Source organism: Propithecus coquereli, unplaced genomic scaffold (genome assembly GCF_000956105.1).
Source record: "Propithecus coquereli isolate 6110/MARCELLA unplaced genomic scaffold, Pcoq_1.0 Scaffold137, whole genome shotgun sequence".
Classification (NCBI taxonomy): Eukaryota; Metazoa; Chordata; class Mammalia; order Primates; family Indriidae; genus Propithecus; species Propithecus coquereli.
Window position 1 is genome coordinate 4,129,062 of NW_012137969.1, and position 19,865 is coordinate 4,148,926.

Below are 19,865 nucleotides of genomic sequence, written 5' to 3' on the forward strand. Positions count from 1 at the left end.
GCCTCAAGTTTTGCCACCAAATAAAACTGCTCCAAACAGATGGAGGATGCAGGCTGGGCGGGTGGTCGAGGACACGTGGGTATGGCCCCGTGACCCTGCAGTCTGCCCCTGCAGCAAACACATCCCCCTCAGCATCTTCCAGCGGCTACCTTTCAGCACCAACCTTTCCCTTTGCCACCAGAAAGGTTTCTTCAGTTTTAGAAAAGAAAGGAAACTACAAATCCAGCCTTTGCCTGGTCCTGCCGCCTCCTGTTGCCCTCAGCCTCCGCCCTGCCCGACCTGAGTACCTCGTAGCAGCACCCCTGCTTTCCAGCTGCCCGGGCCCCGCCAGCCCCTGCAGCTGCTGCCCGTTCCCTGTCTTTCAAACTGCCTGCCCAGGGCCTGACGTGCCCTTGGGTGCCAGTGACTTCTTGCCTCTCTTTGGTTAATACTCTGGTCTCCGGATGTCTCTCACCCAGTCTTGGCCAGGTCCCTCTCCTTCTGTCCTGCCTGTCCCAGCCTCAGCCTCCTTGCTCCACCCTCTGTCCTCAGCCCTCCCGGGGAGGCTGAACCCTCTTCTTTCCTGTCCTCTCAGTGTCAGAGGTGGCTCTGCCGGGCTGCTCGCCACGTCTCGGACACTCTGCTGTCTCCCTCCTGTGCTTTGCCTGTCACCGGATGGTGTGCTTCCTGTTCGAGTCCACGCCCTGGTAGTCTCAGCACCTGAGGCCTCTTGGTGTCCCTGGCGCCCTGCACTCCACCCTGCAGTCCAGGCTGCTGAGGATCCAGTCCAGCTGTCCTCAGCTCTGGTTTCCTGCCCCCTCACGCTGTCCCGAGTGGGATTCCTGTTGTACACACATGTTCTCATAGTCAAAACACGAGCAGTACTTAGCTACACAGGAACGCAGGAAGTGCCCTCCCCTTCCCAGCCCCCGACTTCTGACAGTTCCCTGCAGTATAATGTTGATCATTTCGTCTCTTTCTTTCTTTTTTAAACCCGGTTAGATTAGGCTGGATGAATTGTTCTGTGGTTTGCTTTCTTACTCCAGATTAGTAGATGTGATCAACCTATTTATTTTTTGTGACTCGCTATGTCCTGTGGTCCAGAGCGCCATCGCTGTTCCTTTGGTCCTCTCCTGGTGGATGGGCCAGGCACGCCCAGGTTTGGGCCACATCCCTGCACTCCCGTTTGTGCTCCTTGCACGCTGTGTGCGTGTTCCCACTGATTTGGCTCCCAGGAGCGGGTTCCTGTGCACTGGCGACATGTGCCATTTCCCTTCCGCCACCGCTTAGGAGATGCCTGGCCCTCGCCCTCTCCTCCTGCCCAAGGCCTCCGCATGGCCAAGGTTCTGCCCACACTGCTCTCTCTGCCTGAGTGCCCTGTGCCCTCCCTGCTCTCATTTCATCGGGACCTCTCCTGGGCCGACACGGGGTCTCCGTTTCCCCCAGACCCTCTCGTGTGTCCCGACAGGCCTGGGTAGGCCGGGCTGGGTCTCTGTCGTTCCCTGGGCCCAGGGTTGGCAGGTGGCGGCACTCAATGCTGACCGTGCTGGGGTCGATACTGGAACTCCAGTCGGCAATGCCTGGTGTCTTGTTTTCTGGTAGAGGCGTGTCTACGCCTTTGACTTCTGAGTGAAGTTGAGAAGGGCAATAAATGTTGAAAACAAGATGGAATTAGGCTCCGAAGAGCTAAATTAATCCTTTTTTAACTACATAAAACTCTTTATGCCTGTCTGCATACACATGTGTAATTCAAGCCGGTGTCAGCGTGAGATAAGCGTGCGGGCGTTGTCGGCCACAGCAGACCTACTTAGCCGCAGACGCAGCAGAGGCCGCCGTAGGCCAGTTGCTTCCCCCCCAGGAGCAGGACAGAGAGAGGGGTCAACATTGTTTGTGGACAAAAGCGAAATGACATCAGCAAGAACGGGCCAAACCTCAGGCACCAGGGAGGATCTGGACGGAGCCTGGGTTCCTCCCTTTGGCCCCAGTGGCTGCTCAGCTGGGAAAGGAACAGGAAGGAGGAGAAAGCCTCAGCCCTTCTCTGTCACCCTGACAAACTGGCCACCCACAGGTCCCAGCAGCCTTTCCCGTGAACCCCAGAACCCCCGGGCTGGGCACAGAGTCCCGGCACCGGGTGCAGTTTTCACTGTGACAACTGTCCATCCTTGAGCCTGCTCTGCCTGGCTTGCCCCTGAGGATCCCGCCAGGAAGGGACACTGAGGTGGTGGGGAGCCCCCAGGACAGCCGGGGGTCAGGCAGCAGGGGCACCCTCCTCATCTTGGTCAGCCCTGGTCCACTGTGGGTGGCGTGATCTATTTGTGAACAACCCTGTCTGCTCACCCTCGAGGGGCACACACCTATGTGGCAAGCCCACAGGTGTCCGTCCACGGGATGTGACCGTGACAGTGTGGATGAGTATGTCACGCGGAGCTGCGAGAGCCCCACCCAGAGTGCCCCTGAAGCCTGTCCTAGGGCTCAGTGCTGAGCTAGGGCGTTGAGGAAACAGGAGACTTGTGAGGAAGACATGCAGTTGGCATTTTAAAATGAGGACTTGTGTGGGGACCTCAGCATGGCCTCTCCGTATTCATCCCTCTGGTGCTCTGAGAGGCCAGGGTAGGACAATAGGAGGCAGTTTCAAACCACACGGTGGGCAGGTGGGCCATCGGCAGAGACTCGGGGCTGGTGCCTGTGAGGTGCAGGAGTGGTCTGGGGAGCTCTGAAGGCAGCATGTGGGGGTGGCTGGTGAGGGAGGCAGGTGACCCAGACATTGAGATTGTCCCCTGAAAAGGGAGCACTGAGCCAGAGGTTGCTGGAGGGGTCTGAGTTCCTTCCACGTTAATTAGCCAGAGTGACAATGTGCTGGGGGACAAGGAACCCACTGTGCAGAAGGGTTGTGGGGGACACCTGGCCTGGCCGCCCCCTGTGGATCTCAGAGGCAGCCTCGGTGAGCCTGGTTTGGGGTCTTCTAGGGATCCCCCCGTGACTTCCAGTAGCAGTCTCGGCTGCTACCTCTTGACTCATCCAGTGCACGTCACCCTCTGACTTCCCGCTGTGGGGGAGCTGGCTGTGCTCACCTCCCCAGCTAGTCCCGTCACTGTTTGTTTCCTCTGGTGATACTTGGTTCACTTAAATAATGTGCTGAAACTCACATTTCTGGTTCTAAGAACGCTGGGCCGTATCTCGGTCCCCCCGCTTCCTGCACGCACGCGTACACATTTGCACACTCTTTTAACATTCGCAGCCACTTTCCCATCCGATTCCGAAGAGAAGACACAGAGCAGTTTCCTTGCCAAGTTCTTTGCCAGTGGCCTGGCAGCCGCCTGTCCTGATGGGTTTGTAGCAGCCGCTGGCTGCTGTGTGTCACTGGCAGGTGCCAAGTGGGTACACGTGTGTATGTTTAACTTCTCGGCCCAACTGTGTTAGGTGGGCAGTGGTGGCAGTTTTTGTTGCGCCCCATTAAAACAAACCTCCCGTGCGGGCAGAGCAGCTATTCCGCCTGCCTGGTGTCGGTCTGAGCATAACGCGGTGTTTCTGTCTCGGTAGCCAGGAGCCCATCGCAGCCAGCTTTACCGTGGCTGACCTAGTTCCAGACCTGCAGCACATTCTTTTCTGGATGTCTAACTCCATCGAGCTCCTGTACTTTATCCAGCAGAAATGCCCACTGTACATGCAGAGCATGGAGGAGCAGCTGGACATCACAGGTACGGCTAGCGCCACCTGGTAGCTGCGCCGGTGCCTCCAGGTGGGGTGAACGTGGTGGCTTCTTGCCATCCCCCAGCAGAGTGGCCTCGAGAACAGGGATGGATTTGTGCTGGGGCTTCTTTAGCTTCCAGCCGGAATGCGGCAGTTGTTTGGGGACCTCCTGTGAGGCCACCACTGGTGGCTTGGGCGGGTCTGGGGCCTCTTGGCCATGGTGCATTTGGCGCCTCATCTGTCCCCTGGTCCCATGTGCTCTGTGCAATGGTGTCACCTTGACTGCAGCCCCACTCCGTTCTGCTTACAGGGAGGCTGGGGTTAAAAAAGCCCCCCAAGGGGGGAAAAAAAAGAAACCAAAGCAAACCGGCCACTGCTCGTGTGAGGTGCTCCGTTATTTCAGAAAGGAAGAATGTTGCCAGTTATTGTTGTACAGTGGCAGATCGTATCGGTTTCAGAGATTAAAAAGTGGGAAATGTACGTTTTAGGATTTCTGAAATACTAAAATGGAGGTGCTCGGAAAGCACTCAGTGAGAGTGGTCCTGACTGGGTGGTCCGGAGGGCTTCATGAAGAAGGTGGCATTGGGGCAGGGCCTCGAGGCCCGGTTGGGATGTCGGTGGCTCTGTCTGCCCAGGACTATGTGGGGCCTGGAGAAGGCCCAGGAGGCCCGGGAGTGGAGCCAGGGAGGAGCAGCAGGACAGGACTCTGTGGGCCAGAGCCTCCCATGGGCGGCCTCGGGTTTGCCCTCGTCAGCTTGGTTCTGCCGTAGCAAAAGCAAAGCCACTCACTCCCCCACCTCTGTGGGGCCCTGCACTGTTCAGGCCCTTCCAGGTGCTGTGGGGGTCCTGAGTGGGTGTGGCTTGGTGGCCCTGCTTCGGGAGGGCCTGGACACACTGGGAGCTGCCCTCAGGCCGTGTCTCTGAGCTTCAAGGCACTCGGGATGGGGCCTGGCTGAGGCGCTTCCATGGGCCTGGTCTGCTGGATGCTGTAGTGTCTCTGTGTACTCAGCTGTGTCCCCAGGAGGTGGCTGTGGCTCCATCTGAAAGAGCCACACGAAAACAAGGCCAGGGTGAGGTCCTGGGCCCAGCTGCATCTGTGACTGTTGAAACCTTGCTGCGCCCCGGCCCCCCCCACCCTGGGGTAGATTTCCTGAGGGAGGGGCTCTTGGTGGCTGAGAGGGAGGAGCTGGGGCATCTGTGCAGTGACAGGCTCCTGCTCTGCTTCAGTGGGGCCTGGCACTTGGTCCCTGGGTTGGGTGGAGGGTGGGTGGTGGAGACCAGGCTGGACTGGGGGCCGGGCCCTGGATGTTGGGTTGTGGGGTGAGGGCATGCCCTGTCCCTGCAGGGAAGAGCCGGACTCTGCCCGTGCCCCTTCTGGTCAGCCGTGGTTTCTTATCCCTGCTCCACAGAGAAGGGGGAGGTAGGACCTTTCCCTGGGGCTCCCAGGGCCCAGACACCTGGGCTTCCATGGATCTGTGGAGGGAAGCGTGGCCCTCAGTGGGAGCCTACCTAGTCCCAGGGACATTCCTTATGGCCTCCATCCCTAGGGCAGATGTGAAAGGCAGCCGGCAGGAGGGGCGGCCTCCCCATCCACAGGGCCTGGGTCTAAAGCAGATCTTTTGTCTGCCTTTTCCCCTTAAATGTGACCTAACTGACTGCACTTGCATACGTCTCCTAAGCAACTGCCCCTCACATCCAGCCGCCTGGCCCTCAGGCCTCCCTGGGCACCTGGCCTTCTCAGTATTCAGCACTGGTCTCCTCGAAGGCCTCAGCTGCCCAGGTCAGCGTTGCAGCCGGCAGGCGGGTTCCAAAATGGCAGAGACTCCCCTGGAGTGGACGCTGGCCGAGGAGCACCTGGGTCCTGGCTGATCCTCCAGGGACGAGACTGGTTAGGGGGACGCTGACAGGGAAGTCCCTTTTGTCCTGGCTCCTGCAGAAAGAGTCAGTTCAGGGAACTGGCTTCCCCACCTCTGTGACTTCTTGGCAAGTCCCCTGCTGACGCCCTTCCCCCGAGGCTGCATGTCAGAGGCCTGAGTCTCGTCTGGGGACCCGCCTTGGCTGCTCTTCATGGGAAACGCTGCTCCGGCTGCCTCCGGTCTCAGGGAGGAAGTTATTTTTGGTCGGGGGCCTGGGTGTTGTTGAGTATGGCCGATGGGTGCTGAGGAGAGAGCCCTGCCCGCCCCGCCTGCCCCAGGAGACCACGTGGCCCGGGGACGCTGCAGGATCCGGGTGTTATAGGCAAGGCAGGCGCCGGACGACCCGGAGGAAAACGCATCTGCTAGAGGGCGAAGGGAGGTCAGAAGCCCCGACCCTCTGCAGGAAATGTCTTGGGAAGAATTCTCCAACCAGACATCACGTCCTGAGAGCTGGAGAAATGGTGTTGTCATTCTCCAAACATGTTTTTGTCCAAAGCTCTCACCGGGAGGCCTTGTGTCTGCCCGTCTCAGGAGGAGACGGCGTTCGCTGCGTCCATTTAGGATTCTCCAGTATTCTCTCTTCTCGGCTGAGGCTCAGCGCTTCCGCCTTTACGGGCAGGGTGGGCTCCCTCAGGCGCCCAGAGGGGTGCCCAGCCACAGGCCTCAGGAGCGGGCAGGGCTGCAGGACCACTGGTCCTCTAAGAGGCTTGCGGGTGTTGGAGGCTCAGATACCAGCAGAGCTGGCGCCACAGGCAGGAGCATCTCGGACGGTTCCATCGCATTCCCCGTCTGCCCCTCCTGCCATCCCCACGCACCCCCCGCACGTCCAGCGCTGCCCCTTGCCCCAGGGAGCCGTGTGTGTCCAGGGCAGCTGCCCGACAGATGGGCCTGTGTCAGGTGACAGGGTCTGGAGCTCGGCCTGGCTGTGAATCCATCGGTTGGCTCTCGTTCTGGTCGGTGGTCCGGGCCAGGCTTGCGTGTGTCTGAAGGCCCTGAGGCTTCCGGGAGAAGGAGCACTGAGGTAGCAGAGAGCCCCAGGCCCTGGGTCCCCCGCTGCTTCCCAGGGAGGCTGCAGGGAGCAAATGAGACCCCTCGGGCCAGGCCCTGGTGGGGCCATGGCGGTTCTGGGAGATGGAGCCCACAGGGTGGGCTTGGTGGGCAGGAGCGGGCAGCCCCAGGCCCTGAAGGAGAAGCACCGTTTACAGCAAAGGTGGTAGAAGCACATCCACGTGCTTTGTGTGGCCTCTGCGCCTCCCTCGCTGTCTGCCCGGCAGGAGGGCGGCCCAGTTCTGTGCTCCAGGGTGGTGACTGTTGTCCTGCAGACCCAGTGCCCCCTCACAGGCCTGCCAGGAGGTCCTGGTGGTGCAGCCTTGGCATGGAAAGGCCACGGCAGGAAGGGAGAGGAGGCAAAGTCGTCAGGAAACTGCCATGGTCGGTGGCCCACAGCTCCGTGTAAGGAATAAGTGGGGTTTGAAGGGACGAGGAAGCACAGAGGTGGGATGGCTGGTGGCTTGTCCTGGTTCCTTCCCCTCGAGCTGGCAGGACCCTGGTCACTGAGACCACCAGGTGCCCCCTCAGGTTCTAGAAGGCCCCGAGGCATGATTTTACCCTGTCGGCAGCCTCTCGCCTTTCTGGGAACCCCTGCCCAGAGGGACAGAATCACCTCGCATCCACCAATGCCCGCTTCCTGCCCCTGTGGGCAGTGCCCCCCCACCCCTGAACCTCCAGTCTCAGCCTCAGCCACACCCACTTTCTCATCGTGTGCCCCCAGCCCAGAGCTGGGCCCCCTCCTGGTGGCCAGAGACACAGCAGTATCTTCCCAGCAGCCTCTCCGGGTGTGGGGAAGGCCGTATGGGTTTCTTTCCCCCTGAAAGAACGGCATGACTCTGTCGAGTGACGCTGTCTGACCTGTATCCCGAGTGAGAAGTCGCAGGTGATGCAGGGGGGTGAGGACCTGCTATCGCAGGCGCGGTTGGTCAGGATGGAGAACTTACCCGCACGTGTGGGTTAATGAACTTCTAATGCACTTGGGGTTTGTAGGGCGTGGAGCCGCCTGAGTGGGGGTCTGTCCTCCCAAGACCCTGGCCCCTCGGGAGGGCACAGGGGGTCTAGGCTCAGCCAGGGAGCTCAAGTCCAGCCACAGCCCAGAGTTGGCCGGTTTACTGCATCTCTGAGCCCAGGTGAGGGCGTCGGGCAGTGCTGTCGGTGACCTGGAGGATGTGCCCAGCGCCGTGGCTGGAGTGACCGTCGGTGTTTCTCTTTCTGTGAAGGCTCCAAGGAGTCGCTGTTCTCCTGCACGCTGACGGCCAGCGAGGAGGCGATGGCGGTGCTGGAGGAGGTGGTGCTGTACGCCTTCCAGCAGTGCGTCTACTATGTCTCCAAGGTACGCAGAGATGGGCCCTGCCCTGATGGGACTGTTCCTCTCTGCTTGAGTGGACAAAGTGGGCTCACGTGGAGCTCATGCCAGGGCTCTGCTAGGGGCCTGAGGGACGGGCCATGAGTAGCTCAGCCTCAACAGTGATGAATGGCCCCTGGTCCCGTGCAGGCCCTGATGTGCCCCTCCCACCTTACCCTGGCTCTTACCCTGGCCGCCCGCCACCTGCCCAAGCAGCAACCTAGAGCCATCCTGGCTGCCTCCCGCCACCTGAAACGCACTCCCGCCTCCATGTTCTGAGGGTCAGCCATGAGACGTGAGAGGCCCTGGTGTGGGGCACGAGGGTCATGGCTCTGCTGTCGTCCTGAACCACTGCGCCAGAGTGGTCCAGTGAGCCAGCTGCTGGGAGGTGGCAGCTCTCCCCATAGTAGCCACAGGGCTGGAGCCCATCCCTCCAAGTGCTGCCTCTGGGCGCCCCCCGAGGTCATCCGAGCCTTTGGCAGAGCAGGCACCCTGGCTGAGCCACCGTGTCCGTCCCTGCTCCCAGCAGCCCTGGGAGACAGCTCGTGCTGGGTCCCATGCTGGACAGAGGGAAAAGCCACAGCCTGTCCCACAGGGTGCTGTGGGGTGGCCTTCTCTGCCCAACAGGCAGCATCCTGGAAGTGGCTCTTGGTGTTCTCGTCTCCCCCCAGTCCCTGTACGTCTGCCTCCCGGCCCTTCTGGAATGTCCTCCGTTCCCGACGGAGCGCAGGGAGAGCTGGAGCTCGGCCCCCGAGCTGCCTGAGGAGCTGCGCCGTGTCGTGTCTGTGTACCAGGTGGCCCTGGACCTCCTGCGGCAGCTCCAGGTGCACCCTGAGGTGGCCTCGCAGATGCTGTCCTACCTCTTCTTCTTCTCTGGCACTTTGCTCCTTAACCAGCTCCTCGACAGGGGTGAGGGCCACGTGCTCAAGGGGGCTGGGGGTTGGGAACTCACATTCCTGCCTCGACTCCTAGGGGACGGCTCTGCCGTGGTCGGGGGATGCTGCTTCCTGAGGGTCTGGGCCATGGTGGGGGTGGAGGCAGGCTGAGGCCTGAGGGTGGGACATGTCACCCAGGGCATGTCCCGTGGGAACCGTGGTCCCTTCAGGTTTCAGAGAGGCCATAGTCGAGAGGTCTGCACAGGTCACCTTCCCTGTGACAGGGAGGGAACGGGCCCAGGGAAGTCACCGGACTGTCCCAGAACAGTCAGAGCCAGGATGGAACCCAAGTCTATGCAGCCTCAAAGACTCTGACCTTTGACCCTGGTTTGCTGAGCTGACATTCCTCCATCTCCTGCTGGGGGCTCAGGGGCCCAGCTGGTTACTTACAGCCAGGGACGCTGCTCGGGGTACAAGGAGATCCGAACAGGGCAAGTCTGCAGCATGTGCAAGTCACAGCATGGTGGCAGCATGGGGCACGCGGGGAGTCTTGGCTGTCACAGCCCACCCTGCCCTGCCACCTTCCCCTCCCACCCCACCCCCACTCCAGAGAGGGGCTGAGGAGCTGGTCAGTTGCCTTGGAAACTGATGCAAGTTCTCACGTTTGTCCTGGAGCTGTGATGCCCTTGGTGACCGGAGTGGGGAGGGCAGTGCCTGCCTGTGCTGGAGCCCGGGTGTCACCCTCCTGCTCTCCTTCTGTCCCCAGGCCCCTCCTTGAGTTGCTTCCACTGGCCCAGAGGCGTCCAGGCCTGCGCCCGCCTGCAGCAGCTCCTGGAGTGGATAAGAAGCACCGGCTTCGGGGAGGCTGGAGAGCACTTCTTCCGAAAGCTCTCCTGCACCCTCAACCTGCTGGCCACGCCCAGGGCCCAGCTCGTCCAGGTAGGGGCGCAGGCGGCTCAGGAGATGCAGTGAGTGCAATGGGGACGGGGCCCAGGTGTTTCTGTGCTCTGGTCACTGGCTTACAGACCAAGCTAGGGGGCCAGGGACCTGGCTTCTGGGCCCAGAAAACTCAAACATTCTGTAGATAATTCGAGAAGCTGTTTCTGTTACACAGCTGTCCCCACCTGCAGTAGGCAGGATAGTGGCTGCGAGCATATCTGTGTGCAGTCCCCAGGACCAGTGACATGTTACCCACAGGGCAAAGGGGACTCTGTAGATGTGACTAAGATGGAGAGATGACCCTGAGTCATCCTGGCACCCCAGTCTAGCCAGTCTAGCCATGGGTGGGTCAGACATGGACAGAAGGAGGAAGAGGGACTTGGCCCCTGTGGCTGGCTCTGAAGGTGAAGCAGGAGCTCCAAACCAAGTGGTGCAGTGGCCTTAGAAGCTGGAATGGCCCCATCTGACGGCAGCATGGAAACACGGACTCCAGCCCTACAACCGCAAGGAACCGAATGCAGTGCCGATCCAGATGGGCCAGGAAGCAGAGCCTCCCCAGAGCCTCAGAGACGCAAAGCTCGGCCTACGCCTGCATTGTGGCCCAGTAAGACCCACACGGCTGTGAGCTGATCCACCTGTGTCACTCTGACCAGCAAGGTTGTGGTCATTTGTCACAACAGCGACAGGAAACTAATGTACCCTGACCACCCACCTTCCCCGACATTCAGCACAGGAAGTTGGTGGGGATCAGACCAATGGTTTCTCTTCCTGCCTGGAAGACCTGGAGCACGCCTTGGGGTGAGGGCGAGAGTGGCCACAGGGGAGCCCAAGAGGAAGTCCGCTTTCTGTGCATCTGGTAGGGGGAGTTTCGAACCTAAGGGGTAATGTGGATACTTTGCCCATCTCCAGGTGAACCCCAGAACTGACTCTGGAGTAGGCAGCTTGACCTGAGACTCACGAGGGCAAAGCGGGCCTTTCAGTCTGGCATCAAAAACAGAGCACTCCGCTCTCGAGCGTCCGCGCGTACAGGCTCACGCTGGCGTGTCCCCTCGGTGTTGTTAGTAATGACAATAGCTACTGCGTATTATCGAGTATCTGCAGAGTGCCACAGCCTTTGCCTGTGTCACAGGGCAGCCCTGTGAGGCGGGCAGAGTTGTGATCCTTGTTCTACGGGGAATAAAGCAGAGGTCACACAGGTACAGAGCCAAGATTCCACACCTGGTCCTACATGTCATTTGTTCATTCAGCAAATATTAAAAATCTATGTTCCTATATGTTAGGAACTATATATTTTACAGAAGTGTAATTTTTAAAAGTTACTTAATTTTTTCATTATAAAAGTGAAGCACTTATTCACTATGGAAAATTTGAAAATGAGGATGTCTAAGTATGGATGGCAGAGTGACATGCATTTAGTTTGCTTCTCCCACGATATTACTAAACAAAAGCAAAGCAATGTGTTTTAATGGCATACACTCACGGGACAAAGAAAATAGTAGAGGGGGCGAAAGCTATTTTGGAAGCTAGAAAGCAGATGGGGGAATAGCAGCTGCCCCATCAGGTCTGAGAAAGCTGACTCCTCAGAGGCGACCCAGTTTACAGGAAGCCACCAAAAAGCTCAGGAATTGGTAGCAGGTGCCTCTGGAAATTGTTGAAAAGATGGGGCTAAAACAGAAGAACAGCCTGATGGATATTTTGACAAGCACCACTGCTTGCGTGGACTAGCTGCGAGCAATGTATATTTCTGCTGAGGACAACAGCACCGCCAGAAAAAATACAAAAGTCATTTGTCTGAAGGCATCCAAGAGCTGCTGAAGGATTAGAAGAGGTACAGACCTGCAGAGGGAGAGCCACAAAGAGCTGAACTGGAGTTCTGCCTGCAGCTTCCCCCTGGGACATTTGCCGTCCCGGGAGCAGGTTCCCTGCGAGGCCGAGAATCCAGCCTTTGTCCCAGCAAGGGGCCATTGCTGGCAAAGGAGAAACCCAAACAGCGTTGGCCATCTCACAGGCTAGAGAGATGAACTCAGAGACTTTAGGGGCTTGAAATGCATGGCAAGCTTTCCCCTTAAGCCATTTGCCCAAAATCAGAACCTCTAGAGCTTTAAAACTAAACAGAAAGCTTTGAAAAGCAGAGTGGAATTTGTGGTAGTTTCATACTGCTGAGAAGACAAAAATTAGAACTTAGGACCCCTTAGGGAGTAAACACCAGGCTCTCAGTGGAAACCCTGGGGTGAGGATCAAGTAGAGACCGCCTGAGCCTCACCAAGAGCTAGCCCAGCCCCAGCTCAGCTCACCCTGGTAGCATTAAGTTGGTTAGCAGCAATGAAATAGAGTATCGAAACCTGTGGGCTGCAGTTAAAGCAGTTATAAGTGGGAAAGTTACAGCCGTAAATGTCTATATTAGAAAACAAGGAAGGCTGAGAATGATCGATCATGGAGCAGGAACAAGAACAGCAAGTCAGACCCAAAGAAAGTAGAAGGAAGTGATAGATTAAAGCAAAAATCAGTGACATAGTAAATAAACGTGTAGCAGAGAAAAGCGATAAAGCCAAGAGTTGGTTCTTTGAAAAGTTTAATAAAAGAAAAGCGAGAAAACACAAATTGCTAGTATCAAAAATGAAATGGGGCATCAGTCAGATTTGACGTTAAAAATTAGTAGTAAAGAGATACCAACCAACTTCATACTGATAAATTTGACATTTTAGACAAAATGGACAAATCAGAAAAAGAATAGCTGTTAAAACTGATACAGGAGGAAATAAAAAATTGGAATAGTCCTTTATGCATTAAAGAAATTGAATCTATTATTTTAAAACCTTCCCACAAAGGAGATTCAAGACTCTGATGGTTTCATTGGTGAATTATTTTAAACATTAAAGAAGAAATAATACCATTATTGCCTAGCTTCTTCTAGAAACTAGAAAAAGAGGACATTCCATCTCATTTTTAAACAGCAATTCAACCTTGATACCAAAACCTGAAAAGGGCTCATAAGAAAGGAAAACTACACATGGAAGATGAGCAACTTCATTAATCATCAGAGACATGCAATTCAAGATCACAGTATTTTAGATGAAAAAAGCCCATACCAAGCCTTGGTGAGGAGGTGCAGCAATTTGAATAGTAGCATGCGTCGCAGCTGGTATCATACGTGGGTATAACCCTTTGGGAAGGTGACCCTGTGTACCTGCTCTGATGTAGCAGTTCTCGCGACTCGTACCCTACAGCAGCCTGTACGGGGGTGTTGACGGTGGCACTGTTCATAATCGCCCCAGCCTGGAAACAGCCCACGTTCATCCACAGCACAGTGGAGAAACAAACACGTAATGGATAAAGCCTGGGGCATTCATCACAGGGAAACAGTAGAGAGCGAGACTGAGCGTTGTGTTACAAGGGGCCGCTCGTGTTGTGCTGAACGAACGGGGTCAGAGGAGCCTGCGGTTCCCGGCGAGGTTCGGGAACACGCGTGTCAGGGCTTAGGGCAGGGCCTGCGCGCAGATCATGGGGCTCACGAGCATGGCTGCTCGTGTCTGGTTCTCGTTCTTGGGGTGGGTACACAGGCATCTTCCTTTGGGAAAGTTCCTTGAGTTGTGCGTTTCAGCTTTGTATGGTTTTCGGTGTGATTGTGCTCAGATACAAAACACGCGTGGAAAGCAACAGGGCGCTTGCTGTCTCCGCACCCTCCCTACCCGCCCAGCCCATGCGTGCCCTCTCTGGCTCTGGCAGAGGCTGGGTGGGGGTGTGCTTCCAGGCTGGAGTCTCGTGCCGGAAGGGGGAGCCCCAGCCTCTTGCCCACCTTGGCAGCCAGGCCTGTGCGCTCCGAGTAGGAGATAGGCTGAGTTGTTGTCTCCGGGCCCTGAGTCCTCAGTGGCAGCCCAGGGGCTGGTGGGGAGGGAGTCCACAGACGCAGCCAGGCCAGGCGGCAGCCACTCGAACTTATGACTGAACAGCCAGGCAGCCTGAAGGAGCTTGTTGTAACAGGAGGGACAGGTGGAGGGACAAAACGGGAGGAGACAGACTGGGGTTGGCAGGCCTCTTCTCTGAAGGGCATGCCCTCCCTGTCCCATATTCTTCTTTGTTTTATTTTGGCTCTTTTTAAAAACCCTTTTAAAATGTAAAAACCATTTTTAGCTTGAGGGCCCTATAAAAATAGCAAAAATAGGGCTCAGCAGTTTGATGACCCCTGAAACAAACTATTCAGGGAGAAGAAACGTGAAAAATCATATTCTCCTAAAAATAAGAGAAGATAATAGTATCTATAAAATAATAACAAGATTCCACAAACACAGGAAGAAAAAGAATTCTTGGAAATTAAAATTAGGAGAGCGGAGACGGAAAGCTCTGAGCAGGGCTGGAAGACGAAGCCAAGGAGGTGATCCAGAGAGGAGAGAGGGAGCGACTGAGATCCGTTCCACGGAGGAACGGGAAGAAAGGAGCAGCAGGCGGTGCCCAGGCCCTGCTGAAGAGCGGGCACCTGCACCAGGACCCGGCACCCGGCATGTCAGAACCGCGGGCACAGAGCACCTGCTGGTTCCAGAGAGGAGCAAATCCCGGCCCGTCCCGCAGCTCAGCTGCCAGGGCGGGAAGACAGGAGCTGAGACCAGAGTTCCACAGTCACAACTTCAGTCCACAGTTCTGTGCCAGCCGCGTGCCAATAGGTGCGAAAGCAGAATGAAGACATTTTCCACCGAGCAGGGCCAGCAGTTTTCCTGCGATGCACCTTCTTCTGGAAGCTACTAAAGGATGTGTTCTACAGAAATGAGCTCCAGAAAGTGAGGACCCCTCCCCACAGGAGCTGGGGAGGGCATTCCCGAGGGATGGTGGCAAAGGTCCTAGGAGACTGCAGAAGTTGTTTTAATTTCATCAGATGAATCCATCCTTAAGTTTCCTGTCACCTCTGTGATCAAAGTTTCTGCGTCTCAGGCGCGTCTTTAGCCTACTTGATTTCTGTCGTGCTGTCTGAGGGGGGGATCCGGGGCCACTCTTGCCCAGTGCACCATGGCCGTGTGGGGAGGGCGTGTTCACTGCACCAGGGATTCCATGTGGTACCCGCTCGCCTTTCCCAGCAGTGGCTGCCCCCGAGGCAGCCGCGGGTGACCTGCCGTGACACTGAGCTCACTGCACTGTCCCTGCTGGGCCTCACTGCCCCTGGGGGAGGGAACGCAAGGCGTGCTGGGCCCAGATCCCTGCTGCGTGCTGGCTGTCCCTAGCACACCATGGGACAGACCCTCCCTGGGAGCAGGGCTGTGCCAGAGTCTACACCAAGGGGCCTCGTGGGCACCCGAGGGCCTTTGACCATGAGCTGCTCCTTGTCACACAGATGAGCTGGGCAGCCCTGCGGGCCTCCTTCCCCGCCCTGAGCCCGGCACAGCTGCACCGGCTGCTGACTCAGTACCAGCTGGCCTCGACCATGGGCCCCACCAGTGCCTGGGAGCCGGGGGCCCGGGACAGCCCTGCCGCTTTCAAGTCAGGTAAGCCTGCGCCTCAGAGGCAGGAGCCGGGGACTGAGGGCGCACTGATGTATCCATCCCCAGGTGGCCGCTTCTGTCCACCTATCTGTCCCCCACCTGGGGACCTCCCTTGCTGAGTTTGTGCCCATGTTCCAAAGTCCAGGCTCAGATCAAATTTGGGTCCCCCTTCGCCTCAGGGTGGGGCCTCACCTGCTGTGCAGCCGACCAGGATGGGGGCAGTGTCTCCTCGCAGTGTGTGGGAAACACCCTGTGCACACGTGCTGTGTGTGGACACGCATGCACGCATCCATCATAGGGAGCTGTGTACATATGTGGAAAAACACACCAACAGATGTGCATTTTTAAGTTACACGTCTTCCTTCATTAGCATCATGTATATTACAACATGTAAACTAAGCCAGAAAGGAAAGGACAGAGGAAGACATTGCTACCTAGGCTCTGATGCCGTCTCGCCATCCCCAGTCACGCGGCGACTGGGCCTGGACAAGAGAATGTCTCTGAACAGGACTCCTGGTCCCGCCCCCACCCCCTTCATCGATTCATTTCTGGGGCTCTGTCCTGGGAGCTAAGGACCCCATGGTAACACAGCTCACATTCTAGTGGGCAGAGACCAGCCTCCACATGGGCCGTTAGCGTCCTGGGTGGCACGTGCAGGGACGGAGTCAGCACCAGCCTCAGAAGCCCCAGAGAGGAGCTCGCGTCCAGCTCAGCGGGGCTGAGTGAGCTCCTTACCTGGGGTCACCCTGAGAGCCGAGCATGGCAGGGCAGGCCCAGTGCAGAGTGGCTCAGTGGGACTGAGAGTTGGGCGATGCCACCAGAGAGTCCAGACTGTGTAAGGGCCTTGTCCTTAGTCCTGGGACGCTTGGATGGCACGCCAGTGGTCTAGGGGCATTCAGGAGGAATGAGAGTCAGGTTGAGCCCAGTCATCCTGGCCAGAATCCCACACTCCTGTGTCAATGGGTCAGGGGACCCAGAGCTTGGCCTGCTTGTCCCTTGTTCCCAGTGTTGGGTGGGGATGGCCTGGCCAGCCTGGCAGCTTCTCCAGTCACGGCGACCCCACCCCCACAGAGGATGTCCTGGAGTCCTACGAAAACCCCCCGCCCATCGTTTTGCCGAGTGAGGGCTTCCAGGTGGATTTGGAAGCAGACTGCCCGGACGACAGCGTCTACCAGCACCTGCTCTACATCCGCCACTTCCTGTGGAGCCTACGAAGCAAAGCCAGCCCTGGCGGTGGGCCTGCCCAGCCAGAGGGCCCCGAGGTACCTGCGGGAAGGGAGGGTCCTGGGCCGGGCTCCAGGGCTCCTCCCCAGAGAGCTTGCAGCAGCGCCCACCTGACAGTCGAGGCACGGGTAGGCACAGCTCGGCCTCCAGGCAGGGCTGGGGCGCATTCCGAGCTCCGGGAGCCCTGGAGTCCTCGGCCGCCTCAGGCTATGCCGATGGTAGGGAAGACCCTGTTCTCCTGCCTCTTCAGATGGCACAGGCTGCAGGAGTCCTTTTCTGACCCTCGTGCCCAGGCAGCCTGGGGACCTGCAGGCTGACCCCTCAGGCAGCGTGGCCCTCCCTCACCCAGAGGCTCTGTCCTGCCCAGCTGCACCTTCTGGCCTGAGCTCTTGCTCTCCCTCCCGCAGGGCACGAACCACAGCGTCCCAGAGGCACTCCTGGACGCCCAGAGCTGCCCCTCGGCTTCCAGGGACCCGAGCAAGGGAGCACGAGAAGCCGCCCTGTCACGCACTCTTCCTTTGGTGGGGGCTCCCTGGGCACCGGGCCCCTCCGCAAGGCAGCCTGGCTGCGGGGGCCGAGGGGGCTCCCAGGCTGGCCCCCTGCACACAGACTCGTCATGCCTGCTCACCCCTCCCAGCACCCCGCTTGGCCTCGAGCCCAGGGACCCTGACTGGTCAGAGCCCAGTGGCACCTGCGGAAAAGCCCTCCCAGAAGGGCAGAGGAACGGACCGAGCGGCCCCCGGGGTGCGGCTCCAGAAGGTGAGACCCCCAGACTCAGCTCTGCACCCCTGGCCCCTGCCCTTGCCTGGGTCAGGTGGGAGGGGCGCAGGCGGCTCAGTCCCTGGGCAGGCACACAGTGGGGCCATGCCGCAGCTCCGTCGTTTAGGGCTGACGACGCATCCAAGCAAATGGTCACTGTGACCTGGGACTGAGTCTAGAAAGCTACTGCAAATCACTCCTGCACAGGGTGAGGACGAGGGGCTGGGATGCTGTCTCCCAACCCACAGAGGGGGTCATCCTAGGTCCTGTCAGTCACCAAAGAGCCAATCATTGAGATGACGAGGATGGCCAAGGGAGGAAAGAATGTTAACACGAGACATCTGTCGGGAGAGATGGTCTCCGGTCTGTCCAGGGCAGGGCCGTGGAAGGCAGGCAGGCTGGCGGGGTTTGAAGACACGGGGTCTCTGGGTGATCTGAGTCGAGTCAGCTGGTGGCGAGGGCTGGTGAGTGCTGTGGGAAGCTAGTTAAATCTGGTTTTCAGGCTTGACTGGTTGGTAAAGTCTGAAGGAACAAACTTAGGGGTCACTCTGCGAGACTGATCACCATGGCGTGGTTCAGTGTGCAGAGATGCACTGGGGGCAGTCGGGAGCCTCTGGGACAGGGCACGTAAGAGCCTGTGTGCCTGGCCTATGTGTGGCTGGGCTGGGCTGGCAGGGCCTGAAGGGCGAAGCAGCCCCTGGCCCAGCGGTGTCCTGCAGGGTTGGGGTCCCCGGGCAGAGCTGGGTCCGACGCGGCTGCCTGCTCAAGTATGTGGGACGAAGCTCAGAGGACTGTCAGGAGGCAGCTGCAGACCAGACCCCGGCCCTGCCCAGGAGCCCAGCCTGGGCACCCCGTGGGCACGAGCACTGGGAGAGAAGGGACTTGGCCTGGCTGGGCTCTGGGTCAGGGCCTGGTCAGTGGTGGGGGCCTCAGCTGGGATGGACGTGGGTCACCATTTGGGGTGCGGAGGGAGTGGGAGGAAGAAGGCAGCAGAGACCGCCTGGGAGCCTGGCTGCAACCACCCCGGCCTGGAGCCGGGAAGCGGCTGGCCAGCCGTGGGGTGGGGCTGAGGTGCCCCTTCCAGGCACGTGGGGTGTGGCCCACAGGCAGACCCCGGCCCTGATTGCTGGGCTTGCTGTTCACATTCTGCCCAAATGGTGCCTTCCTGAGCTATAGGGGCCCTTCCTGTCGCCTCCCCTGAGAGGCAGTTGAGCTGGGATATCCCATCTTTGACTTCCGGGGCAGGTGCCAGCCTCCAGCCCTGCGGCCCTCATCCCCACCCACCTTCCCCTGTCCTCCCAGGAGACTCTGCGGCCCTCATGAACGAGTCCCCTCCAGCCCCCTCCAGCCGCAGCTCCAGCACTGAGGACTTCTGCTACGTCTTCATGGTGGAGCTGGAGCGAGGCCCCTCGGGGCTGGGGATGGGCCTGATTGATGGGATGGTGAGTGTCACAAAAGACTGCCATGGCTTGTGTGTGTGGCCATGGGCAGGGCCAGCGAGGAGGGACTGAGGATTTGTCCTGTCCAACGGCTACATCCCCTGGGCCTGCTGTCCCTTGCCTCCTAAGCCTGTCCTAAGGCTTTCGGGGTCTGTCCTGGACCTTTGGGAACAGTGGTGGTATCGCGGCCCGACTCTCGGCATGGTGCCCGCAAGCGCTGAGGGAGGAGGCTGCGGGGGTCCTTGCTGGGGCCCTCTGCGTATCAGTGGCCTGCAGAGCCCTGAGGCCTCTGCTTCTCCACAGCACACGCCCCTGGGCACCCCAGGGCTCTACATCCAGACTCTGCTTCCGGGCAGCCCCGCCGCGGCCGACGGGCGGCTGTCCCTGGGAGACCGCATCCTGGAGGTCAACGGCAGCCGCCTGACGGGTGTCAGCTACCTGAGGTACCCTTACCCTGCACACCCTGGCCTGTGCCACCAGGGCAGGCCCAGCCCACGCCAGGCTCATGCCAGCCATGCCGAGTCCCGCACACAGGCAGCTGCGGAGGGAGGGTTCAGGTTTGCAGGACAGGGTGGGTGGAGGCGGGTGCTCAGCGTGCTCTGCAGGAACCTGGCCCAGGGTCCTCCGGCACCGGCCTCACCTCCTTCCCGGCTTGCAGGGCTGTGGATCTGATCCGACACGGGGGGAAGAAGATGCGGTTCCTGGTTGCCAAGTCTGACGTGGAAACAGCCAAGAAGCTCCGTTTCCGCACACCCCTGCCCTAGGCACGACCCCACACACCTGCCGCCCGGTTCTGCCAGGTGACGCTGGCATCATCAAGCCATTTGTGTTTTTTAATTGGCTGAGTTGAGCTCCCATGTGGTGGCATCACCTTCAGGACACGTCCTGTTGATAATGTACATCTTAGTGTATATTTTATTTATATGACAGACAACACTAAGTTGCGAGGTTTGTTACAGAGCTTTTATGTTTAAAGACTTTAATGGAGATGTCTAGATTCAATAAATTCTCTCATGTTCTCAGAGTACAGTGCTGGAGACGGTGCCCGGGATGGGTTATTTTTTTTTTTAACTGTTCCTGTCCCCACCCAGGACTGAGGAGCCTCTGGAAACGGACCAAACAGCTCTGTCCAGCCAGAAGGACCAGTGCTGCAAACCAGGGTGCAGTTTGATCTTTTAATC

The 19,865-nt window shown here is 58.6% G+C and overlaps 1 protein-coding gene across 1 annotated transcript in view; it reads left to right on the forward strand.

The window, feature by feature from the left end:
* Positions 1-19,690, forward strand: part of RADIL (Ras association and DIL domains) — a 64,457-nt gene extending 44,767 nt beyond the window's left edge. The window contains exons 5-14 of the mRNA XM_012639128.1: positions 3,520-3,677; positions 7,856-7,968; positions 8,652-8,889; positions 9,622-9,794; positions 15,115-15,265; positions 16,334-16,524; positions 16,894-17,245; positions 18,548-18,687; positions 18,988-19,127; positions 19,343-19,690. Of these exons, the coding sequence (XP_012494582.1) occupies positions 3,520-3,677; positions 7,856-7,968; positions 8,652-8,889; positions 9,622-9,794; positions 15,115-15,265; positions 16,334-16,524; positions 16,894-17,245; positions 18,548-18,687; positions 18,988-19,127; positions 19,343-19,448 (1,762 nt within the window). The 3' untranslated portion in view covers positions 19,449-19,690. The remainder of the gene's footprint in view (positions 1-3,519; positions 3,678-7,855; positions 7,969-8,651; positions 8,890-9,621; positions 9,795-15,114; positions 15,266-16,333; positions 16,525-16,893; positions 17,246-18,547; positions 18,688-18,987; positions 19,128-19,342) is intronic.
* Positions 19,691-19,865: the final 175 nt, after the last annotated feature.